The sequence below is a fragment of the Heliangelus exortis genome, chromosome 9 (genome assembly GCF_036169615.1).
Source record: "Heliangelus exortis chromosome 9, bHelExo1.hap1, whole genome shotgun sequence".
Taxonomy (NCBI): Eukaryota; Metazoa; Chordata; class Aves; order Apodiformes; family Trochilidae; genus Heliangelus; species Heliangelus exortis.
In genome coordinates, this window is record NC_092430.1 from 9,459,585 (window position 1) to 9,483,849 (window position 24,265).

A 24,265-nucleotide genomic window follows, 5' to 3' on the forward strand; every position below is an offset into this window, starting at 1 on the left:
CAGATGTTCTCTTTCAGACATGCTCCACCAGAGGAAGTTTTGGGACATCCCACTTTGGCATGATTACTTCCATATTACTTTTGGCATTATTAACTTACTTGGCAGTGTTATTTCTTATAGCTAGGAAAAAGGGTGCTGGAAATACGGGAGATCCTGCTCTTAATAATTTGGAGGCTACAAAATTGTTTAGAAGGGGAGTTCTAAGGACTCCATTGATGAACTCTGGTAGACCCTGAGATGATATAACTGCATAGCCTGCAGCCCAGGTTTTCCTTCAGACCTTGACTTTAATTCCTGGGTATGCTCATCCCTCCACTCCTCCCCTCGTACTGCCAAGATAGAAAAATCAGGCAAAACTTGTGCTTTGCCCCTCTCCAGATCCCACTGAATCAGAGCTGCTCCTGCAGACTTTACCATCTAGTTGGGCATCCCAAATGCTGTCCTGTGGCCTTGGGAGCAGAATGAAGCATCATCCTTGGCATGGGACTGAGAAGGAGATGACAAGGAGTGGGGGCCCCGGGTGTGGGAGCCTTGCGTGCTCTGCTGCTGACTCCGAGCTCGCCTGCCCGCTGCTGGGAGTGCCTGGGGAGAGCTGAGTGGTTTTATTTGGTTGGTGCTTTTGCATCGCTAATCAAAGACAAGCCTCCTATTGTTCTCCCTTGCAGCCTCCTTCCAGGACGTGCTTATATTTTGTGATTTTTAAAATTTTTAAATTTTTTTAAAATAATAATAACAACACCACCCAGGGGTTATAATCCCGCGAAAGAAGCCAGGAGAGACGCTGAACTCCTTTTCTGATTACTAAATAGATTTGATTCATGGAACAGATGGCTGTTATTTGAGACACTGTTGTTATCCAAGCTGGACGGAGGGGCAGAAACTCTCTGGAGCAGTGACTTGAAGGCATTAGAAGATGTCCTCACCCGGTCCTCTCCACGGAATGGCAGCAGCAGCGATGCCATTTTACCCATCAGCTTCACTCCACCGGGGAACAAATTGTTTGCAGCCTCCTCTCCCCCCGTCGCACACATAGGGGAGCAGCACCCGGAGCCCTCCTTGAGGTGGGGGCAGCCGGCTGGTGGGCTCGGGCTCTCTCCCATGCCCAGATTTTTTTTTTTGGGGGGGGGCTGGCAGAAGGCGAGCGGCGGTGCCTGCGGGGATTGGCTGCCCCCCTGCTCCCCTCTGGCCGTGGGCAGCCCCAAGCCGGCGCTGCCGAATCTCCGAGCAGCCCCCATCTCCATCCATTCATGAATCCGTGACGTCAGCACGCTCCTCTGCTTCTTTGCAGCAGGCTGCAGGATCGTGTGGGTGGAATTTCCTTTTTTTTAATTTTGCAACACTTCCTTTTTTTCTTTTTTTTTTTTCTTTTTCTTTTTTTTTTTTTCCTTCCATCTTTTTTAAAACAAGAAAATGGAGCATCATGTAGGAAACCATCACCCTCGTAAGTACTCCAGTATAAAGGGTTTTATTTTTGGATGGTGGAACGTGTGTGTGTGTGTGTGTGTGTGTGTGTGTGTTGTGTGTGTTTCATGGTCAGTGTCATCCTCTCGCCATTTATGTCAGAAGGACAGATGGATGGTGCAAATGGGATGTGAAAGGGACGGAAAAAAGAAAAAAATGATGTTGGAAGAAGGGAAGAGGAAACCTGAAACCTTAATTTAACCCATCATTGCATATCACGCTGAGAGCTGGCCTGTCCTTTTGCTTGTCAGGGTGCTAGACATTTCTCAGTTGCAATTTTGCACGTTATCTTCTTGTGCCCCCCTTTTAAAGGGGAAGGAAATGGCAATGGAGAATGGATGTATATGGACAGGGAAGGGCAGAAAATTACTAGAGATAGTATAAAGCAGCAGAATTGCATTTTTTGCCCTCTTAAGCAGCTATATGTTTTTTTAAATTCTTGGGCTAATCAAACAATTCTCTGTTTTGTTCCAGTAATAAATGATTTTATTTTTGAGATGAAGAGATTTTATTTTGTTTTATTTTTTACCAGCCTGGTAGGGATCTATTCCTTTATTATTGAAAACAAGCAGGGTGAGCTGTGTCTGTTGTGCTGAACACATGATTTTTACCCCTCATTTTCCTAATAAATGAGGAAGCTGGGAGTACCATTGCAGTTGAGGATACTGTTCACTGGGGCAAGATTTGTCATATTGTTGCTTACCTGAATGGGGCATGATGTCATTTTTTCTCCCAGTGAAATGAGTAGAGCTGCTATTTATTTTTGTTTTGGGGGGTGGTGGTTTTAGATGCTGCAATGGCTTAATCATATCAAGCCCTATGCCTCTCGAGTAAATGAAAAATGGGGTATTTTAAGCTGATCTGGAGAGAGATGACATCAGGCCTGTGTGGTTGGATATAGTGATTTTTATCAGTAGCCAATCTGTTTGATAGCAGAAACTGGAGGAGTGCAGTTTGATTGGTACTTTGGAGGCAGAAAATATGAAAACTTTCCAAATAAATACCAAATAGGTGAGTGGAAATGAGAGAGGCTCAGAATCCGAGTGGCAAATGTGGGCACTGTTCACACTCCCTGCTGTGCCTATAGCCTCAGATATCTTGGGGTTGCCTAGAATGTGAAGGTGAAAGTAGTTGGCACTGGTTTAAAAGTTTTTGTTGCTATCCTTTTGGTTGTGTTCCCAGATGTCTGCAGGTTTTTGTTTCTATCTGTAGAGAGACAGCCCTTGGAACCTCTGCTTCTGAAAGACTTGGGCTGTGAAAACAAATCAGGGTTTTGGTGTAGGGCAGGTTTGCTTGTTTGTTTTGCTTTAACATCAGTTTTGTTTCCTGTGTTTTGGGGCCTCCAGTCTGATTCTTTGATGTGGAATGGTTGTGTCATTCAGGTTTGTCTTTGTCTCAGGCTGTCTGATAGTCTGATAAATTTATAGCTGGCATTCATTTTGACCCCTGTGCCTGGAATTAGGAAAAAACTTCCAGCACAGAATGTATGGCTGGGACTCTTACCACTTCTTCTTAGCTTTACCTTAGCTTGTGTTGAAAAACGTGTGAGTGATGGTTGGGTTTTTTATTTTTTTCCTGGTGGCATTACTAATCTCCCTCTTTTGTCCCCTGTTGTAAAGAGCTGGTCAGTGGCATTCTCTTCAGTGCATCAGAAAATTGAGCAATGGTTTATTTGCAGATCACTTTATAAGTAAGCCACTTAATAATTAGGAGTTAGTAAAGACTTGTTCTGCTCTAAGCAGGGGTGGGATAAGGAAGGTTTTACAGGGTGTCCTGTTTTCTTCTTGCTTTCTTACAGCAAATGCCAGGTGGTGAGTGATGAGACTGGAGTTGTTCATCTCTGGTACCTCTTCCACGCTTCCTGCAGTTGAGCTGCATGGGGTGGATTTCAAATTGTAGGGCTTCTAAAAATGGCAGAGTCTTTAAAGGAATCTTTCACATGTAGAAATGAAAGAAATGAAATGAATGGATTTCAGATCTGTGCAGGTTCCTTTTTCAGCTCTGGTCCCTGGGACCCAAGGTGGGTCCAAGTGAGTTTCTGAGCCATAACTGAGTCAAAACGAGTCAAATGTTACCTCTGCATCTGCAGAGGAGGCTGAAGCTCTCAGGGGTTGGCACTTCAGCAAGTCCTCACCAGTTTATGGAACTTTTTTTAATCCCTTCTTGGCAGATAGGGTCCCATAGAGGGGCTTCACTCAGCAGCAGCAGCAGGCTGCTTCTGGCTTGGTGACATTACAGCAAATCACTCTTGCTTCTTGGGGAAGAGGGAGTAAATATTTTACCTCAAACACATCCTACTTCAGGTTGAACAGCAAGTTGGCAGCTACAGCAGAAATCCTGAGGTGGGCCAGGAGCAGAAACACTGTGTGTACTTACTCCCACCCCTATAAATACTCGTTGTGCATTTTGGGCTCTGCTCTTTCCCTGTTTACAACTCCCACCAAGAAGTCGGTGGTTGGAGTGGGTTCAAAGGCATTGGCAGCAATTGGGTGTAGGCCAGGGGGAAGAAGAGGTTCTTCTGTGTAAAGTACAGGAGTTTTTGTAAGCCTCCAGTGAACCCGTAGTTATTTGTGCTGTTTCCCCTGGAGCAGTCTGGAGCTCAGCAAGAGAGGGGCTGTAAGGGAAGGGAGGAGAAAGTCCTGGAGGGGTGTGGGTGGGAGGCTGGACTAGACTTTTTCCAGGACAGTGTGTTTGAGGAATGGAGGTCTCTGTGTGCTCATTTTCCTCATTCTCAGGATGTTTGTCCTTGCTTGTCCCCAACCCATTACTCTGGTACCTTCTGGAGGACATGACAATCAGTAATGTGGCTGTGCAGCTGTGACTTTCTGCTGAGGCACAGAAAGTCCAACCTCACCATCCTGATGAGCCTGAGGAGAGGCTCAAGTGTTGGTTTATCAACTGTAGCAAAAAAATTATCTGGTCAGGGATGAACCAAGTGGCTCAGTGCTGCTTTGGGAGGTCTCCAAGGGTTGCTGGATGGCACGTGGCATCTCAGGCCTCTCCAGTCCTTGACTGAATGTTGTGTTTGCTGTCTTGATCGTGTTCCCAACACGTAAAGCTCCAAGTGGCCTAAGAATAGGATCACACCTCTTGGATGTTGCTCTTAGCCCCTTATGTTGTGTCGGTAATACAGGCTTAGTAGAGGCTCCTGTGCAAGTCTTTGTGCTTGCTTCTCTATCCAGGAGTAATCCTCTTTGCTTGGGGAAGTGTTATGGTGCTTAGTAAATACAACTTCGTGCTACTGTCACTTCTCATCTGAGAGATCTGCCAGCTGGATTTCAGGTGTCCCCTTCCCACTGAGTGCACACACTCTGGGACCTGCTGGAGTGTGGGTTGCACTTACCCCAGTCATTTTTGCACTTTCAACAAGTAGTTGTTTAGTTACTTTACTAGCAGGTATGAACGAAGTCTGAGAAGAAGTTTGTGTGTGTAGCTTTTACATGTCAAATGTGCTTTGCAAATAATGAATAATTCATCTCTACTACAAAAATACCAACAGGCGTGTGAGGGAGTTTACCTGAGCCCAGTCATATGAGTGAAAGGGAGGGTTTGATTCATCCACTGCATTCCTGAAACCAGTTCTCTGATATTGATCTGCATCCTCAAAGATCTCTCAGACATTAATTAATCTCAACACTGCTCCTTGGAGGAAAATAGGATGTTTCAGTTCTGTAAGGAGGGGGAAATTATAAGAGACTGTTGGTGGTACTGGAACATTTTAGTGGCTTCATGTGACAATGTCAAAGAGGCTATAAGGTATCTGTCAACTTAACTTGGAGATTTTCCTTGTTTTTGTAGTTTTAAATTATATTAATGTAAATCCTTTTATCTGTTACTGTTATTTGGTAATATAACATGGGTCTTCAGTGAGGTAAGAAAAAAGTGCAGGAAGGGGAGAGAAGAGGAGAGAGAAGAGCCTGAAGTCTGCAGGTGAATTTTTTTAGGTTGTTTCATACTACAAAGGAAGCTGGAAAGATGAAAGAGAAGAGTGTAACTTAAGGTCATGTCTGAGTTTTGATTTAAGACAGAATCCAAGAGTAATTCAGTAGTATAAAAGACTAATGAGTGTTTTGTCTGTCTTTTATACTAGCTAAATATTTTACAGTCACCTCCATGAGCCTGTAATGGAGGTGGTTGATTAGACATCAGAAGATTGTAAATGAAACCTAATGATGTTTAGAGTGGCCACAGCTGAACACACACAATAGTAACCGGAGTTAGGGAAACCAAAAGGACCGAGAGGGTACAAAAAGTTAAAACTGACTTTTGTGAAGTGCAGTTCATGTATTGGTATGGTACAAGACAGTGCTTTTTTTGTCACCCTTATGCCTGCCCCCTCATCCCCCCCCAAGGTTGGTGGCTGATAGATTCTCCTTTCTGCAAAGCTTGGGGAGCTCAGTTTAGGACCCCAGAGAAGAGCTGCTTCGCCTCAGAAGCGCGGTGGACCAAAATCCTGCAGTGAACGTAAGAATCATTATGCAACATCACTCATTTCCTATGGCATCAGATTATGCAATTCCCGAGCAGAAGAATGCAAAGCTGTGGAAGAACACAGTAGCATTTGAACAGATCCAAAAATACCTTCTAGAGGATGGAGGGAGCATTTTCTGTGTGTAGAGCTGAAAATGCGCGGTTATGTAAACTGCTTATTGGCCAAAGTGCGGTTTGCTGGCAGGTGGGGCAGGGCTCAGCCTGAGCCCTTCTCCATTGAACCAGCTGGAGAGGTCTGTAGAGGGGAGAGTGGATGGGCTCTTTATCTGGTTCACAAAGATTATCTATGTTTTTGCTTTGTTTGTTCCTCATGCCAACTGAAGAAGAGGATGCTTGGTTGTTTTTTCCAGATTGAGTGCTTCTTTCCCATCCCCTGCAAATCAGTGACCTTATGTTGAAGGAGTTCCTAGTTAAATATTTGTCTGGTGTTTGTGGAGGTAGAAGTTCATTCCTATGCTGAGAGCTGGTGCAGATGAACAAATTTCACGTGGGGATAAGAATAAACACAGTTCTTCCAAGGGGAAGCATTGCCTTGGAAATCTATTAAAATCTGTTAAGTTTATTTGGATAAGTAAAGAGCATGCCAGAAAAAGGGATCTGGTTGATAGAGTCTGTTGGGATTTTGGCAAGAACACTTACCAAAGACTCCTTAAGAAACTAACCAGCTATAAAATAACAGGGACGCCCATCTTGCAGACAAATGATTGGTTAAATTACATGAAATAAGAGTAGGGATAAATGGAGAGTAATGTTGAAATATCTTTCTCAAAAAGGAGTTGTCATTCAGCTCTGCTTTGCTGTTTCCACTACTCATACTCTTTCTGCTTTTTCTTCTCTTATCCAGATCATTTAGGAATATTCTGAAACAAGAGCATATAGGCTCTGGGACTCCAGAAGTAAGGTGCTCAGGACAATAAACACGTAAGCCAACTGCAGAGAGTAGTGGAAGGCTCTTGTGAGCTTTGACAATAAAATGTCAGTCACATTTAGTGCTGATGAAATATAATTTAATCTTAACATCCTGTACCTAGGAGTTAGGCTCTGACCTAGCTTTTACTGCTTAAGAATGAGATTTTAATGTTGTAAGAGACCCATGGAAGTTAGCTCACTATCCTGAGGCATGCTTAGACACCAGATAGCATTAGAGGAATGCTTAGGAAAGGAGCAAAAAAAAAAAAATTATTATTATGCCTTCGTACATTTCTGTAGTGTGGCCATATTGGGGATTCTGACTGTGGTCTTGGTCCCCCAACTCTAAGGTGACATAGGAGAAAAGATGTAGAGAGGTGTTCAGAGATACAGAGCAGCTTTCATTCCAAATGAGAAGGTACAATGGAAATTTTTAGCCTTGAAAAAAGATGGGATGGAGGATGAGGTAACTGATAAAATCACAGCTGGCATTAAGAAGGTCGGTAGGGTTTGACTGCCACTGAAACAGTGAACAACTGATTGCTCAAAGGAAGGAATTATATGAGGGATGGTAGCCAAGAATGTTTGGTGTTACCTTGTGCAATGTACAATTAAGCTACCAAACTCATTGCCACATCGTGGTGGTTGCCAGACTGCTCTGGTTAAAAAAATTCCATGATGAATTTGCACAAGAAAAATACTCCTTTTGTACGTATGTACTCTTTTTCACAAGAAAAATACTCCGGATTGTAGAGGAGAAAAATCCCACCATGTGCTGCTGGTGGCAGAAGCTGCAGGTCCTGGGGGACCAAGAGGTTTCCCTGCCTGCAGATCCTTTTCTTGGGCTTTGGAGGCAGGAACTGAGGATAAATGAAGCTGGCATTCTGGTGTGCTGTGGTTTCTTCTCATGCTGTAGCCTAGGAGCCACGTGTTCCTACCCTGGCAGGTTAGTTGGAATATCTCAGGTGCATAGCAGACCTCCAGCTGGCTTGAAGCAAGCAGCTTGCACACAGCCATTATGACTACTTCCTGGCTGGTATACCATGCTATTTTTGTCACTGTCAGAAAGAGTTCAGACCAGAAAGGTAGAGAGTTCTCTTTCTTCCTGATGCAATGATAGACAACAGCATATTACAACTATAAAAATCACTTTGCCAAAAATGATGTGTCCTTGGTTGAAGAAAGACTGGACACGTTGAATAAAGGCTAACTTAAACTGGCAAACAAGTTCAGGCTTCTGTTGTGATAATACAGACACAGCTACATACAAGGTATCTACGTTGGGTGCTGAGACATCTCACATAAACAGTAATATTAGAAATCTTGGACCAGATGATCCTTGAGGTCCCTTCCAACCTGACATTCTAGGATTCTATGGTGTCTGTGAACTCATCTGCTTAATGCCCTTGGGATAGTAGCACATTAGGTTAACAGTTAAGAATTATCATGGTAGTTGTGAGCCCTAGGCTATTGGTACCATATAGTTCAGGTGATGATTTATTGTGTCTGCAAGAATGAATCCCCTTGTGTTGCAGTGGCATCCAAATATTTACTGGAAAAAAATTAGAAGTATAGATTCCCATCAGCATTCTGCAGTAGATACAGAAGTAATGTAACCTGGGGGTAAATCTGTTATTTTTCTTGTAGGATAGGTTAGGGGACATGCATTGATGTGTTCAGAGCCCTTTCCCTGACAGCCAGAAAATCTCAAGTGGGTCAGATGAAGAACTTTTAACTCTTTTGTCACTTGGCAATGTCAGAATTGTAATATTTAAAAATCAGGCTGGGTTGCTGAGCACTCTTTCAGGTGTGTGATGGGACATTATGTTGTGATGTGGAAGAAATGTGCTTCCTCAAAGAAGCAGTGGTTTTTGAGGAAGTTGAGTCCTTAAAAAAAAACAGTGTGGAAGGTCAAGAGATGGGAGAGGACTGTGTGTCAACCTGTTGTAAAAATTCCATGTAGAAATGAAGAGAGAATTGCACAGAACAGGAGAACTCATCTGCAAAATGTATGTAGCAAGATAACTGTACTTTCCAAGCATGCTTTTGCATTTCTGTTAGATTCTAGCATATTTGAAAGTGTTGTCCTGATCCCAGGGGCATTGCACCAGCCTGGAGATGATGCACAGGGGAGTTGCAGCCATGTTATCAGTACTGAAAGGTGTATTTACCTTGCTGTACCTAATGCAGAGCTTGCACTGAGCACCAGGAAAAAGCAAGAAAACTCCAGGGCTTGGATGTAGGGAGTGATGTGGACAGGAATCTCTTCTGTCCTTGAGATTTGCAGTGTCTCGGCCTTCCAGTTTCTGCCAGCTGCTTGTTTTTTTTTTTTTCAGCCTTTCAGTGTGGCTCAGACAGTTTTATTTCCTTTGGGTGGTGGAAGTGTGAATGTGGAGTGTGCTGGACTTGGATAACATAGGAAACGGTGTTTTAAGGAAACCACCTGGATATTGCTCTGCATTTTTGTTGTTAGGAACTGAGCAGCCACGCGTTGTGCTTACGCAAAAGGTTTTGTTTGTCTGCCGTGTCTGGAATTGTGATTTGCTGCTCTATTTTTAGCAGAGCTCTTTAAAGCAGAAACTTCCACTACAGTCCACACACAGTTTAACTCTGCTACGTCTTCAAACCTGTCTGCTGCTTTGGCACTCCTGTGAATACTGGGCTTGTTTAGGTGGCTGTGGGCTTTGGTGCTCTGTGTGTGTCTGAGAACACTTACTAGACAGATGATTTTTGTGTCTTCCCAAGGAAGCTGTGGCTGCCCCATCCCTGGAAGTGCTAAAGGCCAGGTTGGATGCAACTTCGAGCAACCTGATCTGGTGGGAAGGTGTCTCTGCCCATTGGAAGGGGTTGGAACGGGAGGATCTGTAAGTTCCCTTCCAACCCAAAGCAGTGTGGGATGCTGTGTTTCCAGGAGCAGACAGAGTACTGGGCAACGTGAGAGCATCTTCATGATAATTGATTCATCCATTTTGGGGATGATTCGGATATGCTGTCATTTTTATAATAGTTTTGAACTGCACTTTAGGCTGTCTGACATGTTGAGGTGCAGTCTCACTCTTGGCTGAAGAGGTGCACTTTGTGCCCCTTTTGTCTGGGCACAGTCGGATTTTTGCCTGGAAGAAGGCTTTGCCTGGAAATGGAATAATTTCTAAGAAGTTGTGGTTGTAGAAAATGACACTTGAGCCTCAAATTTCCTTACAGACTTAAAAATAAATCAGTGAGCTGCAGAGTGCATGAGCTCATCAAAATAGTTGGAATCAGAGGGTCTGCCTTGCAGTCTGCTTTTTGCAGCACTTTGTGAAATCTGAGTATTTTAAATATGCACACATATTTAAAACACGCAGAGCTCCCTCCTACACGCAGAGCTTTCAGCTTTTGACTTGAAGAGTGCTCCAGCAGGAGCATTGCTGAGGTAGGAACAGAATGCCCCTTGACTCTGCTCTTCACAGGACGAGTCAAGCAGGCACATACAGATCAGAAACATCCCAAATGGCAAACAGCCTGTATGTAACAAAACTGTCAGGAAAATGGTTTTCTGTGCATTGAATGAAACAAAGATTCCTTTTGTTGGGAAGAGCTCCACAGGAACGATCTCGTCCGTATTCTGCCCAAAAGAGTAGAGGAGGCATGAGGATAAAGCTTGAAAACTGCTCTTCTTCCTTTCTTTAAAGAGAGGGCAAGGTTGAAGACAACCTGATTTGTTTGAGTTAAATCAGATTTTGCTAAGGAAGGAGGTTGCACATTGCAGAATTTACTGTGATAGAGGATAATTACAAAAATCCATTCCCCCACAAGTCAGCACTGATGTGTTGTGGCAGAGACTGCCTCCTACCCAGTACCTGGACCACTTCAAGTTGCCTCTGCGATGCAGAGTTGTTTTAAAATAAATGCTGCTTCTCCTGCTCTCTAAACAATGAGTTCACCAAACCTCTGAAAAATCAGGCTGCTTATGTAAGTGCCTAAATAAGGCTGGATCACGCCAGCTTGAAAAGAATTTTGTAACTTTTGCATGCCTCCTCTTCCCTGGGAAGCTGACACAGTGGTATGCAAGATGGCTGGGGACTGTGCTTAAAGGCTTGATATGATTTGAAACAGCTAAGGAGGAGGCAGTTTGCCCTGAGAAGACAGACCAGGTGTCCCCAAATTTGGGGGTTGCTTCTTGAAGGGTTATGGTAGCTATGGCAGGGCTGTGTTGTGATAGCCCAGCTGCAAGGTGGGCTGACTTTTGCATGCCTCCTCTTCCCTGGGAAGCTGACACAGTGGTATGCAAGATGGCTGGGGACTGTGCTTAAAGGCTTGATATGATTTGAAACAGCTAAGGAGGAGGCAGTTTGCCCTGAGAAGACAGACCAGGTGTCCCCAAATTTGGGGGTTGCTTCTTGAAGGGTTATGGTAGCTATGGCAGGGCTGTGTTGTGATAGCCCAGCTGCAAGGTGGGCTGAATCTGGTGAGTTCCAGAGGTGCTTTTGTGCCTGCTGATCTGTGCCTGCTGTCTGACAGCACAGAAAATACACGGGGCTTGCCTGAGCTTTGTCTTTTTATTGAGATGTGGGGTACACCTGCCCTGACTGCTGTGCTGGTGATGAGAGGCTGCAGGGCTAAGGATTCCAGAGCTGAGGGTTGGGGCTGTCTCGTAGGTACCAGGAGCAGCATGGAAGAGAGAGGCTGAACTTTCCAAGCAAGTCTGAGAAATAGGTGGGGGGAGGAGGAGTCACGATGCTGAGAATTCATTTAGAAAGTGGGAAAATATGAAATATGCACAAGAAAAGCTGTTCTTTATCTGTTAAATCTTATACAAGCATGCATTGTGAAGTTGGAAAACTACCTAGAAAGGTAAAAGCAAAATCCTAGTTTTTATTAGACAGTGTGTTGTGAGAGTCATGTCCCAGCAAAAGCAACTTTATTTAATCCTCAGTGCACTTCCCAGCGCTTAAATTCAAGACACTTGGGGACCCTGTTTCCTCAAGTTCTTTCTTATGGCTCTTACTCTAGGGTTTCTTGCAGGAGAAACCAACTGACATTTATTTACATGGCTTTATATGCTATGGTAGATTCCTCTGTAGCAACACTGCTCACATTTTGCTTTGGTTTTAAAGATTCATCTCTCTCAGACATTTGGAAAGGAGCAGGGGCAGTGCCCAGGAGCACTGGTTTGGAGTTGTTAGGGTATTTTTTTTAAATTCCATTCAGGTCTGAAACTTTTCCCTTTTCTTCTTTGTATTGCCAACAAAATCTGTGATCATCTAACAACTACTACTAGTAGTAACCATTCTGCTGCAGTCCCCTACAGCTTCCCACACTGGGGAATCAGTGATTGTAATGCTGGTGACAGGAGGTCAGGAATAACCAACTCTTGAGCTTCCCATGCAAGCCTAGCTTAGCTCCTTTGCTGCTGTGGACTGGGCTACAATTTTTGCCTTCCTTTTTACTTTGCTTTGCTTGAAAGAACAAAGTTTACAGCCTAAGTACTGTTATTCTAATAAAGCTTTTATACATCTCCCATCTGATCAGGCAGAAATACAGGAACGGAAATCAAGCTCCTGGCTGTTCCCCTTTGCTGGTTCTGGCGTTGGAGAGGGGCTGAAGGCCAAGGGGTGAGCTTTTCATCCACCAGGCTGAAGTTGTTACCTCTCCTCTCTGAAACGAAAAGTCATCTTGATGAATACCTCATCTTTTAAAGCTCTGGGCCTAAGGTGACTCCTGTCCACTGACTACCTGTCCACCTCTTCCTTCCTTCCAGCAGCTGTTTGCAGAGCCTGGGACTTTGCAGCCAGTGGAACTGCTCTGACTTTTTCACAAAATACTTTTTGTTCATGCTACTTTCCCGCACTCCCACCCCCCCCCTCCTCCACAGCTTCATGCAGAATTTCAAAACAGACTTTGTTCCACATTACAGCCTGAAGTGTGTGTGTGTGTCATTGTTTCTGGCCCAAAGGTAGAGTATCTTTTTTCAAAAAGTGGCTCTGCCCCCGAGAAGGTGGGTCTGGTGGCAGCTGGTGGGTCCCACAGCACGGTTCTGTAGGAAGGTGACGTGACACAGGAGTGTGGAAAAAAGGTTTTCAGTGGAGCACGTAGCAAGAGGTGGGGGGGAGGCTTTTGAGAAGAGATGCCAGCTCTGAATTTACACATAGCCTACCGGGAGCTGCATGCAGGGAGCAGTTGGAGGAGATGCTCTTCAGGCTGTGGAAGGAGGGAGGTCAGAGGAGATGAGATGCTAGTCCTAGGAAAGTCTCTGTGTCTCAGCTGTTTATGAGGATGATATGTATGTGGTTAAAGACTGTGACATACCTTGCTAATTTAATCCTTTCAAGTTCAACATAAAGGAGCAGGGTGGTCTTGATGGGGTGTGGGGCTCTGAAGGAGCAGCTGCAAGCATGGCTTGGTGGATTCAGGCCACCTGTGTCACTGCCCTTTGTTTCTATCACCTTGTCTCAAGGGTTTGCAGAGAAATCCTGAGCTTGTGGACTGTGCCAGGTCCAGAAGCAGTGACCGGCCTGAAACCAGACCTGAGCTGGGACATGCCTGGGGGGCAGCTTCAGTTGGACAAATGCTACAGTAACCATGAAAAAATCGGCTCTTGGCTGCAAAGAGTCTGTCACAGTTTGTGGCTTCTGGGCTTTTGTTTAAAACTTGTGCTGTTTGTCCACTGGGCAATTCCTGCAGTAGGTTACCGAGAGTACCATGTGAGGGGAGTTTCTGTTGGAAACATTTCTTGGCCTCTTAGGGCAAGTAATAATTCACTAAGTTGTCTGGAATGCCTAGTTAATTATCAGCTTGCCTCTGTGAAAGTGCAGGTAGTGAAAAAGCTTCAATAAAAATGTGAAAGTTGTTTTTTTTTCTCCCCTCTTGTTTCAGGTACTGGGTCCACATCTCACATCTGAGTCTCATTCCGCTAATTCTCTGAGCCCCAGCTCAGCCCATCTCCTTGATGCACACTCACAGCAGCATGGCCAGCACTCAGGAGCACCTGAGCTTGTCTTCCTCTCCCAACTCCATCGGCAAAGCTTTCTGTGAAGAGAAAGACTTCAGTAGGTTACAGGATGAGCAGGCACCCACCGGAGCCCACCCGTCCCCCGAGCTGATAGAGGATGCGCGTGAGAAGGGCTTCCTGCAGTCGGACCTCATGGAGAACATCAGCAGCCCGGTGACTGCAGCAGTGCTGACCAGCATCAGTGAGGACTCCAGGGACCAGTTTGAGAACAGCGTGCTGCAGCTGCGAGAGCAGGACGAGTCTGAAGCAGCCATTCCTCAGGGCAACAGGAACACTGTGGATGGGGAGAGCACCGGCGGGGCGGATGATGTAAAAGTGCAGTTCAACAGATCAGGCAGTGGGAGTGGGGGGTTTCTTGAGGGGCTCTTTGGTTGCCTGAGACCCGTGTGGAACATCATAGGCAAGGCATACTCCACAGACTACAAACTGCAACAGCAAGGTAAGTGGGGGAGGCAAACCTTGGTTGCTTCTGGAGCAGATGTGTGAAGGGGAGGAAAGCAAGCCAGGGCTTTTGTCCCAGCTTCCCACCTGACCTTTTTTGTCTCTGTTTTTTGGGTTTGCAAAGGGAAATCCTGCACTGTGCAGCCAATAGCTATCATTTGTAGCCAAAGCAGCTTGTGATGGAGTTGAGACCAGGGGCATGTTCTGACCCATGCCTTTTGGACCTTTGTGATGAGGTCTGGATCTGAACCAAGTGTTTGGGTAAGGGAGGATCAGAAAGCATGGTGCTGAATGCAGGCATTGTACCAACTATTTCATTTCTGCAGTTTCTTCATGCTAGGTAAAAAACCTGGGCATTGTCATGAAAAGATGAAAGGTTGTCAAAAGATTGTCATGCCAGATGAAAAAGAATGACACAGGCTTTTCTACTCCCGTATGTGTATGTGAAGGCTGTCTCCAGTTGACCACCAAGGAGCAGTATTATTTCTCTATGGATGTACAACATGAACTTTTATATCTTTTTATCAAGGAGTAATTTTGTAAAATGTCATTGGATACTTACCCTTCCAGAAATACATCCTTTCGTGTTCATAACTTTTTCATTTTGATGCGTGAATGTAGAAGTGGAAATGTATATATGTGTCTGTGAGAGTATAAATATTTGTATGCAATATATAGTTTGGGAATAAATAATGTCCCAGTCACATACATATACCTCTTTAGGGGTTACTGAAAGCTAAAGAGCAGAGTATGCTCTGCCTTTGGTGGCTGATTTCTCCCCTAGCACAGGGGGAGGGAAGTGGCAGATGGGAAAGGAACAAGTTGTCATTAGAATTAAGGAACTGAAGTGGTTGAGGCTTATAAAAAATGGGAACAGCCTGGCCACCCTACCCTACTGTGGGGTAGAAGTCTCCTGTACTGCTGTGATCATGACTCAGTATTAATCAGTGGTCTTCTGGCACAAACAAATACATGGTGTAAAAACCCCATCCGAGTGGTTCATACCTAAACCTCAGAGTTGTGCTGGGGAACAGTTGCTGCTGTGAGAGAGCAGAGCTGTTAAATAGCACATTGGGCCTTCACATAAATTTCCTCTTCCTTCCTGGAGTTGATCCTTTCCAGTTCCTGACTGAGCAGGGAGAGGCACCTCTTGATGAGAGGCAGGAACTTCTTGAGCAGCAGCCTCTGCTCTGTCAGACCTGTGTGCTCAGCAAGAGTTATTTCGTTTTTGAACAAGTTCCTTTTGTGTGAAAGTCACCAATACAAAAGACTGAAGCTCCACCTAATGAAAATGAGCAGCTGAGACCATTGTTGTGTTTGGGGGGGTGCTGGCAGAGCTCCTCCTTGCACGACCAGAAGCATCTTGCTGGTCTCGGTGTCAGGAGCAGGATCAGAGCCAGGGGTTCATGGAGGCTTTACAGGGTGCCATTGGCATCAGGCCCTTCCTAAACGGGCAGTTCTGGAATGGCTGCAGGTGTGGCAAGGCTGAAGATTAATTGTGATCTGCTGGATGTGGCCTGTGTGGTTTAACTGCATCTGCAGTGTCCTCACTGTCATAAATGAGAGTGAAAGGAAGATTTTTCTATTCTCATAGAATGGCTGAGGTTGGAAGGCATCTACTCCAACACCCCTGCCATGGCCAGGGACACCTCTCATCAGACAAGGTTGCTCAGGCCTCATCCAAGCTGGTCTTGAACACCTCCAGGGAGGGGGCAGCCACAGCTTCTCTGGGCACCCTGGGCCAGAGTCTCACCACCCTCATACTAAAGATCTTCTTCCTAAGATCCAGTCTAAACCTCTTTTCCTCCAGTTAAAATCCATTTCCCCTCGTCCTGTCACTGGCAATGTCTTAGAAAAGTCCCTCTGCAGCCTTCCTGTAGGTTCCCTTCAGGCACTGGAAGGCAGCTCTAAGGTCACGCCGGAGTCTTCTCTTCTTCAGGCTGAACAGTCCCAGCTCCCTCAGCCTCTCCTTGTAGCAGAAGTGCTCCAATTTTAGGGTTTTTTTTCCTCTGAAGCTGGTCTGATGGTAGCAGTGTGGTTCTGTTAACCAAGGATAAGTCTTTTTAAACTGCTTTGTGCTAAAACTGGAGGATTTTGTCAGAATATTCATGCTCTGTTTCTCAGATGATCTCATTCTTGCTTCTTGCCACCAGAAGAATCTTCTGTATGTGGATTTCATCAGCTACACACGAGCCAGCAGATTTGTAACTGGTGTGTGGTTGCTTTTTATTTTTGCTTTCTTTTAGCAAGAGTGCAGAGGATGCAAAGCTTGTGCTTGAGTGAGCGTTCTGGAGAAGACAGGCTGAGGAAGTATCTCTGGCCCTTCCAGCACTAAAGAGAGGCTTAGGATAGCCTTTTATTCCCCTGGGAGCTTATTTACAGCTTTGGGCTGGTGCCTCAGGCCTGTGCAAATGGTCTTGCCCCTCTTCATGACACAGCTGCTTGAAACCAGAGGAGTGTTTGGAACACTTCTTTGTGCTGGGCAGAATCAAGCAGTGGGATAGGGGTCCAGTTTGGACTTGCTTCCACAGGGCAACCCATCTTCCCCCCAGGTGCTGCCTGGTCCTTTTTGCCACTTACCAGTATCTCTGCTGACCCATTTTGGGTCTTTTTCAGGCAACTGCTCCTCTTCTATGAAGGACACAGTAGTGGTGCTGTGATGTGGCTGCAAGTAGTAAAATACAGGCAGGTGTCATGACCTTTGCAAATGTCCAGTCCAGGCTGCCTGCAAAGGCTTGGCCAGTGGCTTGGGTGAAAATATAAGAACAACTTTTCCATGATTCCCCATTATCTTCTGGTTGAAATTCCTCCTTCAGTTTTCTTCTCAGCATCTGAGGTGGCCATCCAGAGGACTGGGTTTCTGTGCTTCCCTGAGGCCCCACACTGTGCAGAGCTTTGCTGAGCTGGGTGTTGCTGTGGGGTGGTCTGTTGGTGGACTTAAGCAGTGCCAATTGCTTCTGTTAAACTTTTTACCTGCTTTCAACCTGAATCCTGAATCCTGCAGGGAGCCTTTGCTTTCTGGTGTTTGATGCCTGCCAGCTGATTATCTGAGGCTTAAGTGTCTTGGTTTTGACCCATAAAATCACTCCTGACTATGTTTCTCTAGTTGTTTGCTCTGTTTTCTTAGGGTTGTTTGTGAGTGCTTTTGAGGAGGATATACTTAGTTCTCTCTTAGTTATTTCACTTGGATCACTGGGACTCCAGCACTTTACAGTAAGGCTTGTTTGTGGTTTCTGTGGACTCCTGAGACTTCTGAGCCCCTTCCTTTGGATTGAGAATCTGTCTTCAAGATGTGTTTTCACCTTCCCTTTCACAACTTCTGTCTGTGTTGTCACTGTGTGTGGTTTTGGGTAAACCTGGGGAGCGAGGTGCTTTATGAAATGCATTTTTGTTCCTAGTTTGTTGGGTTTTTTTGGAAACCAGAGATGCTTCTTGTCATTATGCCAGTACTGGGGAGCAGCCAGTGCTGGAAAATGGCAAAAAATTTGTTTCAAATAGGTTGCCTCAGTGACTTGGGCTGCTTCTGTATTTCTTCCCCATGGGAAACAGATTCCCATCATTCTCCTCAAATGAATCTTCATCACCTTAGAAACACACACTCTTGTGTAATTCCTGCTGCTAGCATGCTTTCATTTATTTGGGGGATGGAACCCACGGGTTTCTTTAGACCCAGAAGAATCTGAAATAAAAAAACTGCTCCATCCTGGGAGGAGGTAGCCTCATCTTCCTTCTGCTGGACAGGGGGGGAGTGCTGTAGCAAGTCCTGAAGCCTGGGCAATCTCCAGGGATGTTGAGCTGAGCAATGCTCACAGACTTCTTTAACAAGGCTAGCAGTGCAGTCATCTTCATTGGTGTGTCCAGAGATATCTCCTTGCCACCCTGCTCATCACCTGAGGTTTTCCTCTTCAGGACAGGCACTTTGGCTTAACTGTGGTTAGTCTTGGTAGCCACAAACTTCAGTTCCCTTTGCCTCTCTTCAGAATTGGTAAGAGTAACTTTGTAATACCTACAAGTCCTGTGAGGAGAGGCTGAGGGAACATGTAGTTTGGAGAAGAGGAGGCTGAGAGGAGACCTTATTGCTCTCTAAACTCCCTGACAGGAGGCTGTAGGGAGCTGGGTGCTGGGCTCTTATCTCAAGTGAACAATGACAGGAGCAGAGGAGATAACCTGAAGTTGCAGCAGGGGAGGTTTAGGCTGATTCCCCAAGGTTTTCCTTTTTTTCCTTTTTGAAAATGGGGGGTCTGTTTCCCCTTTCTGCAGTCAATGGGAACTTCACCAGACTGCCAGGACTTTTCCAATATGATGGAAAGTGGCTTTGCAACATCATCCACCAGTTGGTGTGAGGAACAGACTTGTGTCTGTGAAGAAACGTGCTGAAGGCTGAGCTTTGCTTTGCCAATGGGAAGGACATTTTTGCTGTAGATGAACCATGTTGGGTTTTTTTTTCTAGTTCAGAAAGCAGAAGAAACACAGGGGTCTGGCTAGGGATGGGAGCTGCTTTGGTCACTGCTGGAGAGCAATGCTTTAGCAGGAGACACTCAGCTAGTGTCTGACTGCCACAGGAATGGTTTGAGGGAAATATTTGCCTCAGGATCAGAGACAGTGTGGATACAGAAGGTTCCCTTCAGTGGTGACACTGTCTGAAATGAACACTTGGGTTGCAGCCCTTGGGAGCACCCCAGTGGTTCAGGAACTGGGGAGAGAAGTCACAACTCCGTAGTGACCTGAGACAGGGTTCTGCTGAGGTGGGACTTTCTTTTATTTCAGAAACCAGGGGTTCACTTGTTGGTTTTGCTGCTAAATAATTTATTCTCCCAACTTGCACAGTTACTGAGTTACAGTAAATAAATTATGGCCTGCCTTTTGTCTTGCTGCTGGTGGGATGTTAAGGTAATTTCAAAGTGACTTGAAGACAACAAGGCTTTCTGTTCTGGTGGGTACCAAAACATTTTACACTGTGCATCTGGACCACTCTAGCAGTAGCCTCCCAAGATGTGTGCAGGTACCTGAGAGGAGGAATCCCTTATGATTTCTTTTTTTTTTTCTCCTGTTTGGTTGTGTGACACACACCATTTTGGTGAGGGAGAGACCTGATTCTGTGACAGGTGGTTAACACACTTTGTGCTGGGTAACTGTGATTGCTGGTCTGTCTTTTACAACCCTGATTCTCCCTTGGCCTTGTTTCATGGCAAGGGAAAAAAAACTTCATTTAAAAATTTGTTTATTTATTTATTTCAGTCACTTAATGTCACACTTTTTCCCCCTCATCTCTGCTTTTCAGTAGAGTTGTGTACTTCATAAGGGATAACATCATCACTCAGTTTTGGAGTAGAGGACCCCCTCCTTAAATGTTCAATCCAGTGTCCCTGGTACATTCTGTTGCCACCTGCCAAGTCAAAGTGGGACATGTGAGGGGTTCCCTGTGGTCACCAGCTCTGAAGAAGCAGCTGGCAGGGTGGTGGTGCCTGTGAGGAGGGAGAGGATGAAAGGGGTGCTGGGGCTGAGCACAGAATGGTAGAATGGTTTGAGCTGGAAGGGACCTTAAAGCTCATCCAGTTCCAATCCCCTTCCATGGGCAGGGCCACCTCCCACCAGCCCAGGTTGCTCCAAGCCCCATCCAGCCTGACCTGAGACACTGCCAGGGATGGGGCAGCCACAACTTCTCTGGGCAACCTGGGCCAGGGGCTCAGCATCTTCACAAGAAAGAATCTTTTCCTGATGTCCAACCTGAATCTCCCCTCTTCAAGTTTTAAACCCTTTCCCCTTGTCCTCTCACTACACACCCGTGTCAAAAGCCCTACCCCAGCTTTGTTGTAGCCCGTTCAGGTATTGGAAGGTTGCTATCAGGTCACCTGGGCTAAACATCCCCAATCCCTCATCCTGGCTTCACAGGGAGGTGCTCAGCTCTCTGAGCATTTGAGTGGCTCTGCTCTGGACACGTTCTAGGAGCTCTGTGTTCTTCTGATGTTGGGGACAGAGTGTCCAGAACTGGACACAGTTACTGCAGGTGGGGTCTCACAAGGGCAGAGTAGCTGGGGAGAATCACCACCACCTCCCATGACCAGCTGTCTGCTTCTTTTGATGCAGCCCAGGACACTTGGTGTGTGTGGTGTGCGTGCCTCAGCTGCACCCATACTGAGAGGAGGTGCCTGAAAAGCCCATGTGGAGATACAGCCAAAGGGGATGGGAGGTGGTGTTCTGGTGTGAGGTGACAGTAAAAGGTCTGTGTGGTCTTTGATCTTTTACGCTCTCCCCTTTGCTTGCCTGTGCCTAGATACCTGGGAGGTCCCGTTTGAGGAGATCTCAGAGCTGCAGTGGCTGGGCAGTGGGGCACAAGGAGCTGTCTTCCTGGGCAAGTTCCGGGCAGAGGAGGTGGCCATCAAGAAAGTGAGAGACCAGAATGAGACGGATATCAAGCACTTGAGGAAACTCAAACATCCCAACATCATTGCGTTCAAGTAGGTTGTGAAACATGTCAGGAGCGTGCCTTCAGCCAGGGAAGAGCCCTTTGCAGGTGTATCCTGGCCAAGTTGTTAAAATGCAGGGATTAAGGTGTTGGTGGGACAGAAAGGGGTGGTCATTCTCTCAAATTGTTGCTCATTCTTGTGAAACAAAAGCTGTGGGCACCGTTCCCACCCAATGCTCCGCTTTGGACCTGGGCTCACAAAACGCCTGCAGGGCACTGTGCCAATCTGCAGAGCTGGAAATTGAAGGAAACACCAAGCCCTGCCCCCAAAGAGGTTCCTCCTGGGCAGAATGCAGAAAATATTCCCCTTCTTGCTCAGGAAGGTGTCATTAGCAGAGGCTTTCCTGGACAGAGGAAACATTCACTCTCCTGCCCCTTGGTTGCCACCTTGGAGAGCTGCTGTGGGACTTTTACTCTACTGATTCACACTGGCTGTGTGTTTTTCTTTGACAGGGGAGTTTGCACTCAAGCCCCGTGCTACTGCATCATCATGGAGTACTGTGCACATGGTCAGCTCTACGAAGTCCTGCGAGCAGGGCGGAAAGTCACCCCGCGGCTCCTGGTGGATTGGTCCACGGGCATCGCAAGTGGGATGAATTATCTGCACCTTCACAAAATCATCCATCGAGACCTCAAGTCACCTAAGTGAGTCCCTAGCTATTTAAGCAGCACCCGGTTGTAGCTGTCTTGGTTTGGAGTTTTTCTGGGATTTTTGGGTTTTTTTTTTCCCTGAGGAATAATTTAAAGTTCATTTGAAAGTGCTGGTTTTTTTCTTGGTGGGTTTTTTTTTTTTTTTAATGTTTACAAAAAACTAATCGGAGTGAAATGAATGAAACTTATTGGCACTTCCCTCCGGGGCTGCAATTTAACAGCACTGGAAAGCTTATCAGTATCTTACATGATAAAGACCAGTCAGGAAATATTTCTAGTAATTTGATGGTGTCTGATCCTTTTTGAAAATGGAATATTCCCTGGTTTTCTGGAATGCATCTTTCTCATTTCTCTGTTGCTTTCTGACTAAAACTATCTTGCTGCTTCTATTCCTGTTCACTAGATGCTTATCACTCCTTTAGCCTGTGACATCACTGTGAAAGTGTGTTAGGATTAGACTTTTAGATGGTTTAATTTACAGTTTCAGATACAGATTTTGCAACACCCGCAGGTGTAGTGAATCTTCAGTGACTTATTCATTTCCAGTTGTTTTTGAGATTGATTTTTTTGACTTGTAGCATTCAGAAATGCATTCAAGGCCAATGCAAACTACCCCAAATAAAGGGAATGCTCTCATGGGTGAAAATGCAGGTTCTATTTTTTCTTGTGCTGTGGTTGTGTGCAGCACAGACCCATCAACTGCTGCCCTTGCTTAAGGAGGGGTTTACTCCCAGTGGCTGCTGCATGGTAGAGAAAGAAAATCTGCAAAACACTGATTTCTTTCTTTCTTTCTTTTTCTCCAGCGTTTTAGTTACACACACAGATGCAGTAAAAATTTCAGACTTTGGTACATCTAAAGAACTCAGTGATAAAAGTACCAAGATGTCTTTTGCTGGAACTGTGGCTTGGATGGCCCCAGAGGTGATACGCAATGAGCCCGTATCTGAAAAGGTGGATATCTGGTGAGTAATATTGATGTTTAAGTAGCTTCACCTTCCTTTTAGCTGTTTGGTTTCCTAGCACTTTACACATTCAGCACTCTCTTCTCCTCTTAGGCATGGGGATATTTTGCTCTGTGGTGGGCTGTTCATTTCTCCACCTGCCTAGTGCCCTGAACCATGGTCTGGAATGGAAAGGGAAATTACATGTGTGTGTAGAAGCTGTGTGCTAAGATACCTGATGAACCTCTGTGTAGACTGTCTGTCTTGCAGTAAGGAAATGCAGCAGTTCTTACCTGGGTCATTCTTCAGGCCAGAGCTTTCTTCCACTCCTGGTGCTCAGGGCCCCCTCAAGCAACTTCTGCAGCCAGGACATTGTTCACTTGCTTTCTGCCCCCATCAGGGTTAGAATGCTGAGCAGTAGGGTGGCCTCTACTCTCGTAGCATGAGGGGTCCACCTTTTTGTTTTTTTGTGCTGGGCTTGGCTGTTGTATGTACAACCAGAGGATTCTAGTCCAGTGCATCTAACCCCAGATCCAAGAGGGAGGAAACCAGGATGCATTGTAAGAGTTTTGAATGCCTGTTTCCATCCCCTGTGAAATGAACTTTGTGTGCAAAGGAGCAAGGGGAAAAGTTCAGCTCCCCCTGCTATTAAAAATGCTTGAGAGAAGGCACAGCCTTGGAGCTCCTCTGGGATGCCTCTCCACAGCCCTCAAGGGAAGCACATCTCTGTTTCTGCCTTGTTATTTCTCCATATTAAATATCAGGAGCCAGGACAAACACCCTTCTCCTCACCTTACAGTCAGGAAGAATTTTACTTCTTGTGATTTTTCAGCTTCAAATGCTGTCACCTCCCTTCAGCAACATTTGAAGCTGCAGGTCAAGGCTGCTGTTTGCTTAGAGTGTGAGTAGAGCCAGCCAGCAGCTGCTGCTGCTGTTCTAGCTCCGAGCTGGCTCATGATTTTAAGCCCAGATTTCCTGTAGGGAAAGGGAAGGTCTCAGAACATCCAGCCTACAGCTCTTCTGGTGCCCACAGTGGTTTGCATGTTCTTTTTGTATGGATGTAGCAGGCCAGCACAGCACAGTCAGCTCTTCTGGGAGAAATTCCTAGATTGTTTTGGAAAGAAGATCATAGAATGGTTAGAGTTGGAAGGGACCTTAAAGCTCATCCAGTTCCAACTCCCCTGCATAGACACTTCCCACTAGACCAGGTTTCTCAGAGCCCCATCCAACCTGGCCTTGAATGCTTGAAGGTTTTCCCAGATCTTTTTCCACACTGATGCTCCCCCAGTGTGTCCCTCCACAGCTATGCATGTCTCGGGTTGCCTTGGCCCAGGTGCTTGCCAGGACCCTGCACTTGGTCTTGTTGAACCTCATGAGGTTCACCTGGGCCCACAAAAATACACTCATCACTTGTCTTCTGAGCTCCTTCCTTTGAATTGTGGTTCCTAAGGGGGAACAGGGCTGGATTTCCACCCTCAGCTTTCTGTTCTTTTGAGTGGCTTGGGTTCAGGAGCATTGTATGGAGCATCATATCCAATAAAAAACAGCTCCTAGCTTTGAGAACTGTGGGCACTTCTTTATTCCTTCCCTCAGTGACTTCAGAGGTGTTACTCTTTGGTGCAAACCTAGAGGTGCCTTTGGTGCAAGTTCCTCTTCAGTCTGCTGCAGTGATGGTTGCTCAAACTCCTCCTCGACATCCACTCCTACCCCAGGATGAGTAAAAACAATGCTTGGAAATGCTGACAACAAATGAGAACCTAGTTCCTAGGTTGCTTGTATGTCAGCTCTCTCTCATCTTTAACAGCATGCTAAAAAACCAAGTAAATAAAGCAGTAATCTTACCAGAAATCTTGAAAACCCTGTGTCAGTTCTTAATTTTAACAAAGCTGAAACCAAGGGGGGTTTCCTGGTAGT

At 45.8% G+C, this 24,265-nt stretch overlaps 1 protein-coding gene across 8 annotated transcripts in view; it reads left to right on the top strand.

The window, feature by feature from the left end:
• MAP3K13 (mitogen-activated protein kinase kinase kinase 13) overlaps positions 1-24,265 on the top strand; it is a 79,854-nt gene that overhangs the window by 37,370 nt on the left and 18,219 nt on the right. For 7 of the 8 annotated variants that reach the window (XM_071752014.1, XM_071752015.1, XM_071752016.1 and 4 more), the window contains 4 exons: positions 13,717-14,291; positions 20,568-20,751; positions 21,213-21,404; positions 22,214-22,372. In XM_071752014.1, coding sequence (XP_071608115.1) covers positions 13,790-14,291; positions 20,568-20,751; positions 21,213-21,404; positions 22,214-22,372 — 1,037 coding nt within the window. In that variant the 5' untranslated portion in view covers positions 13,717-13,789. Of the gene's footprint in view, positions 1-1,297; positions 1,442-13,716; positions 14,292-20,567; positions 20,752-21,212; positions 21,405-22,213; positions 22,373-24,265 lie in introns of those variants that run through there. The other variant, XM_071752021.1, reaches the window with a different exon arrangement.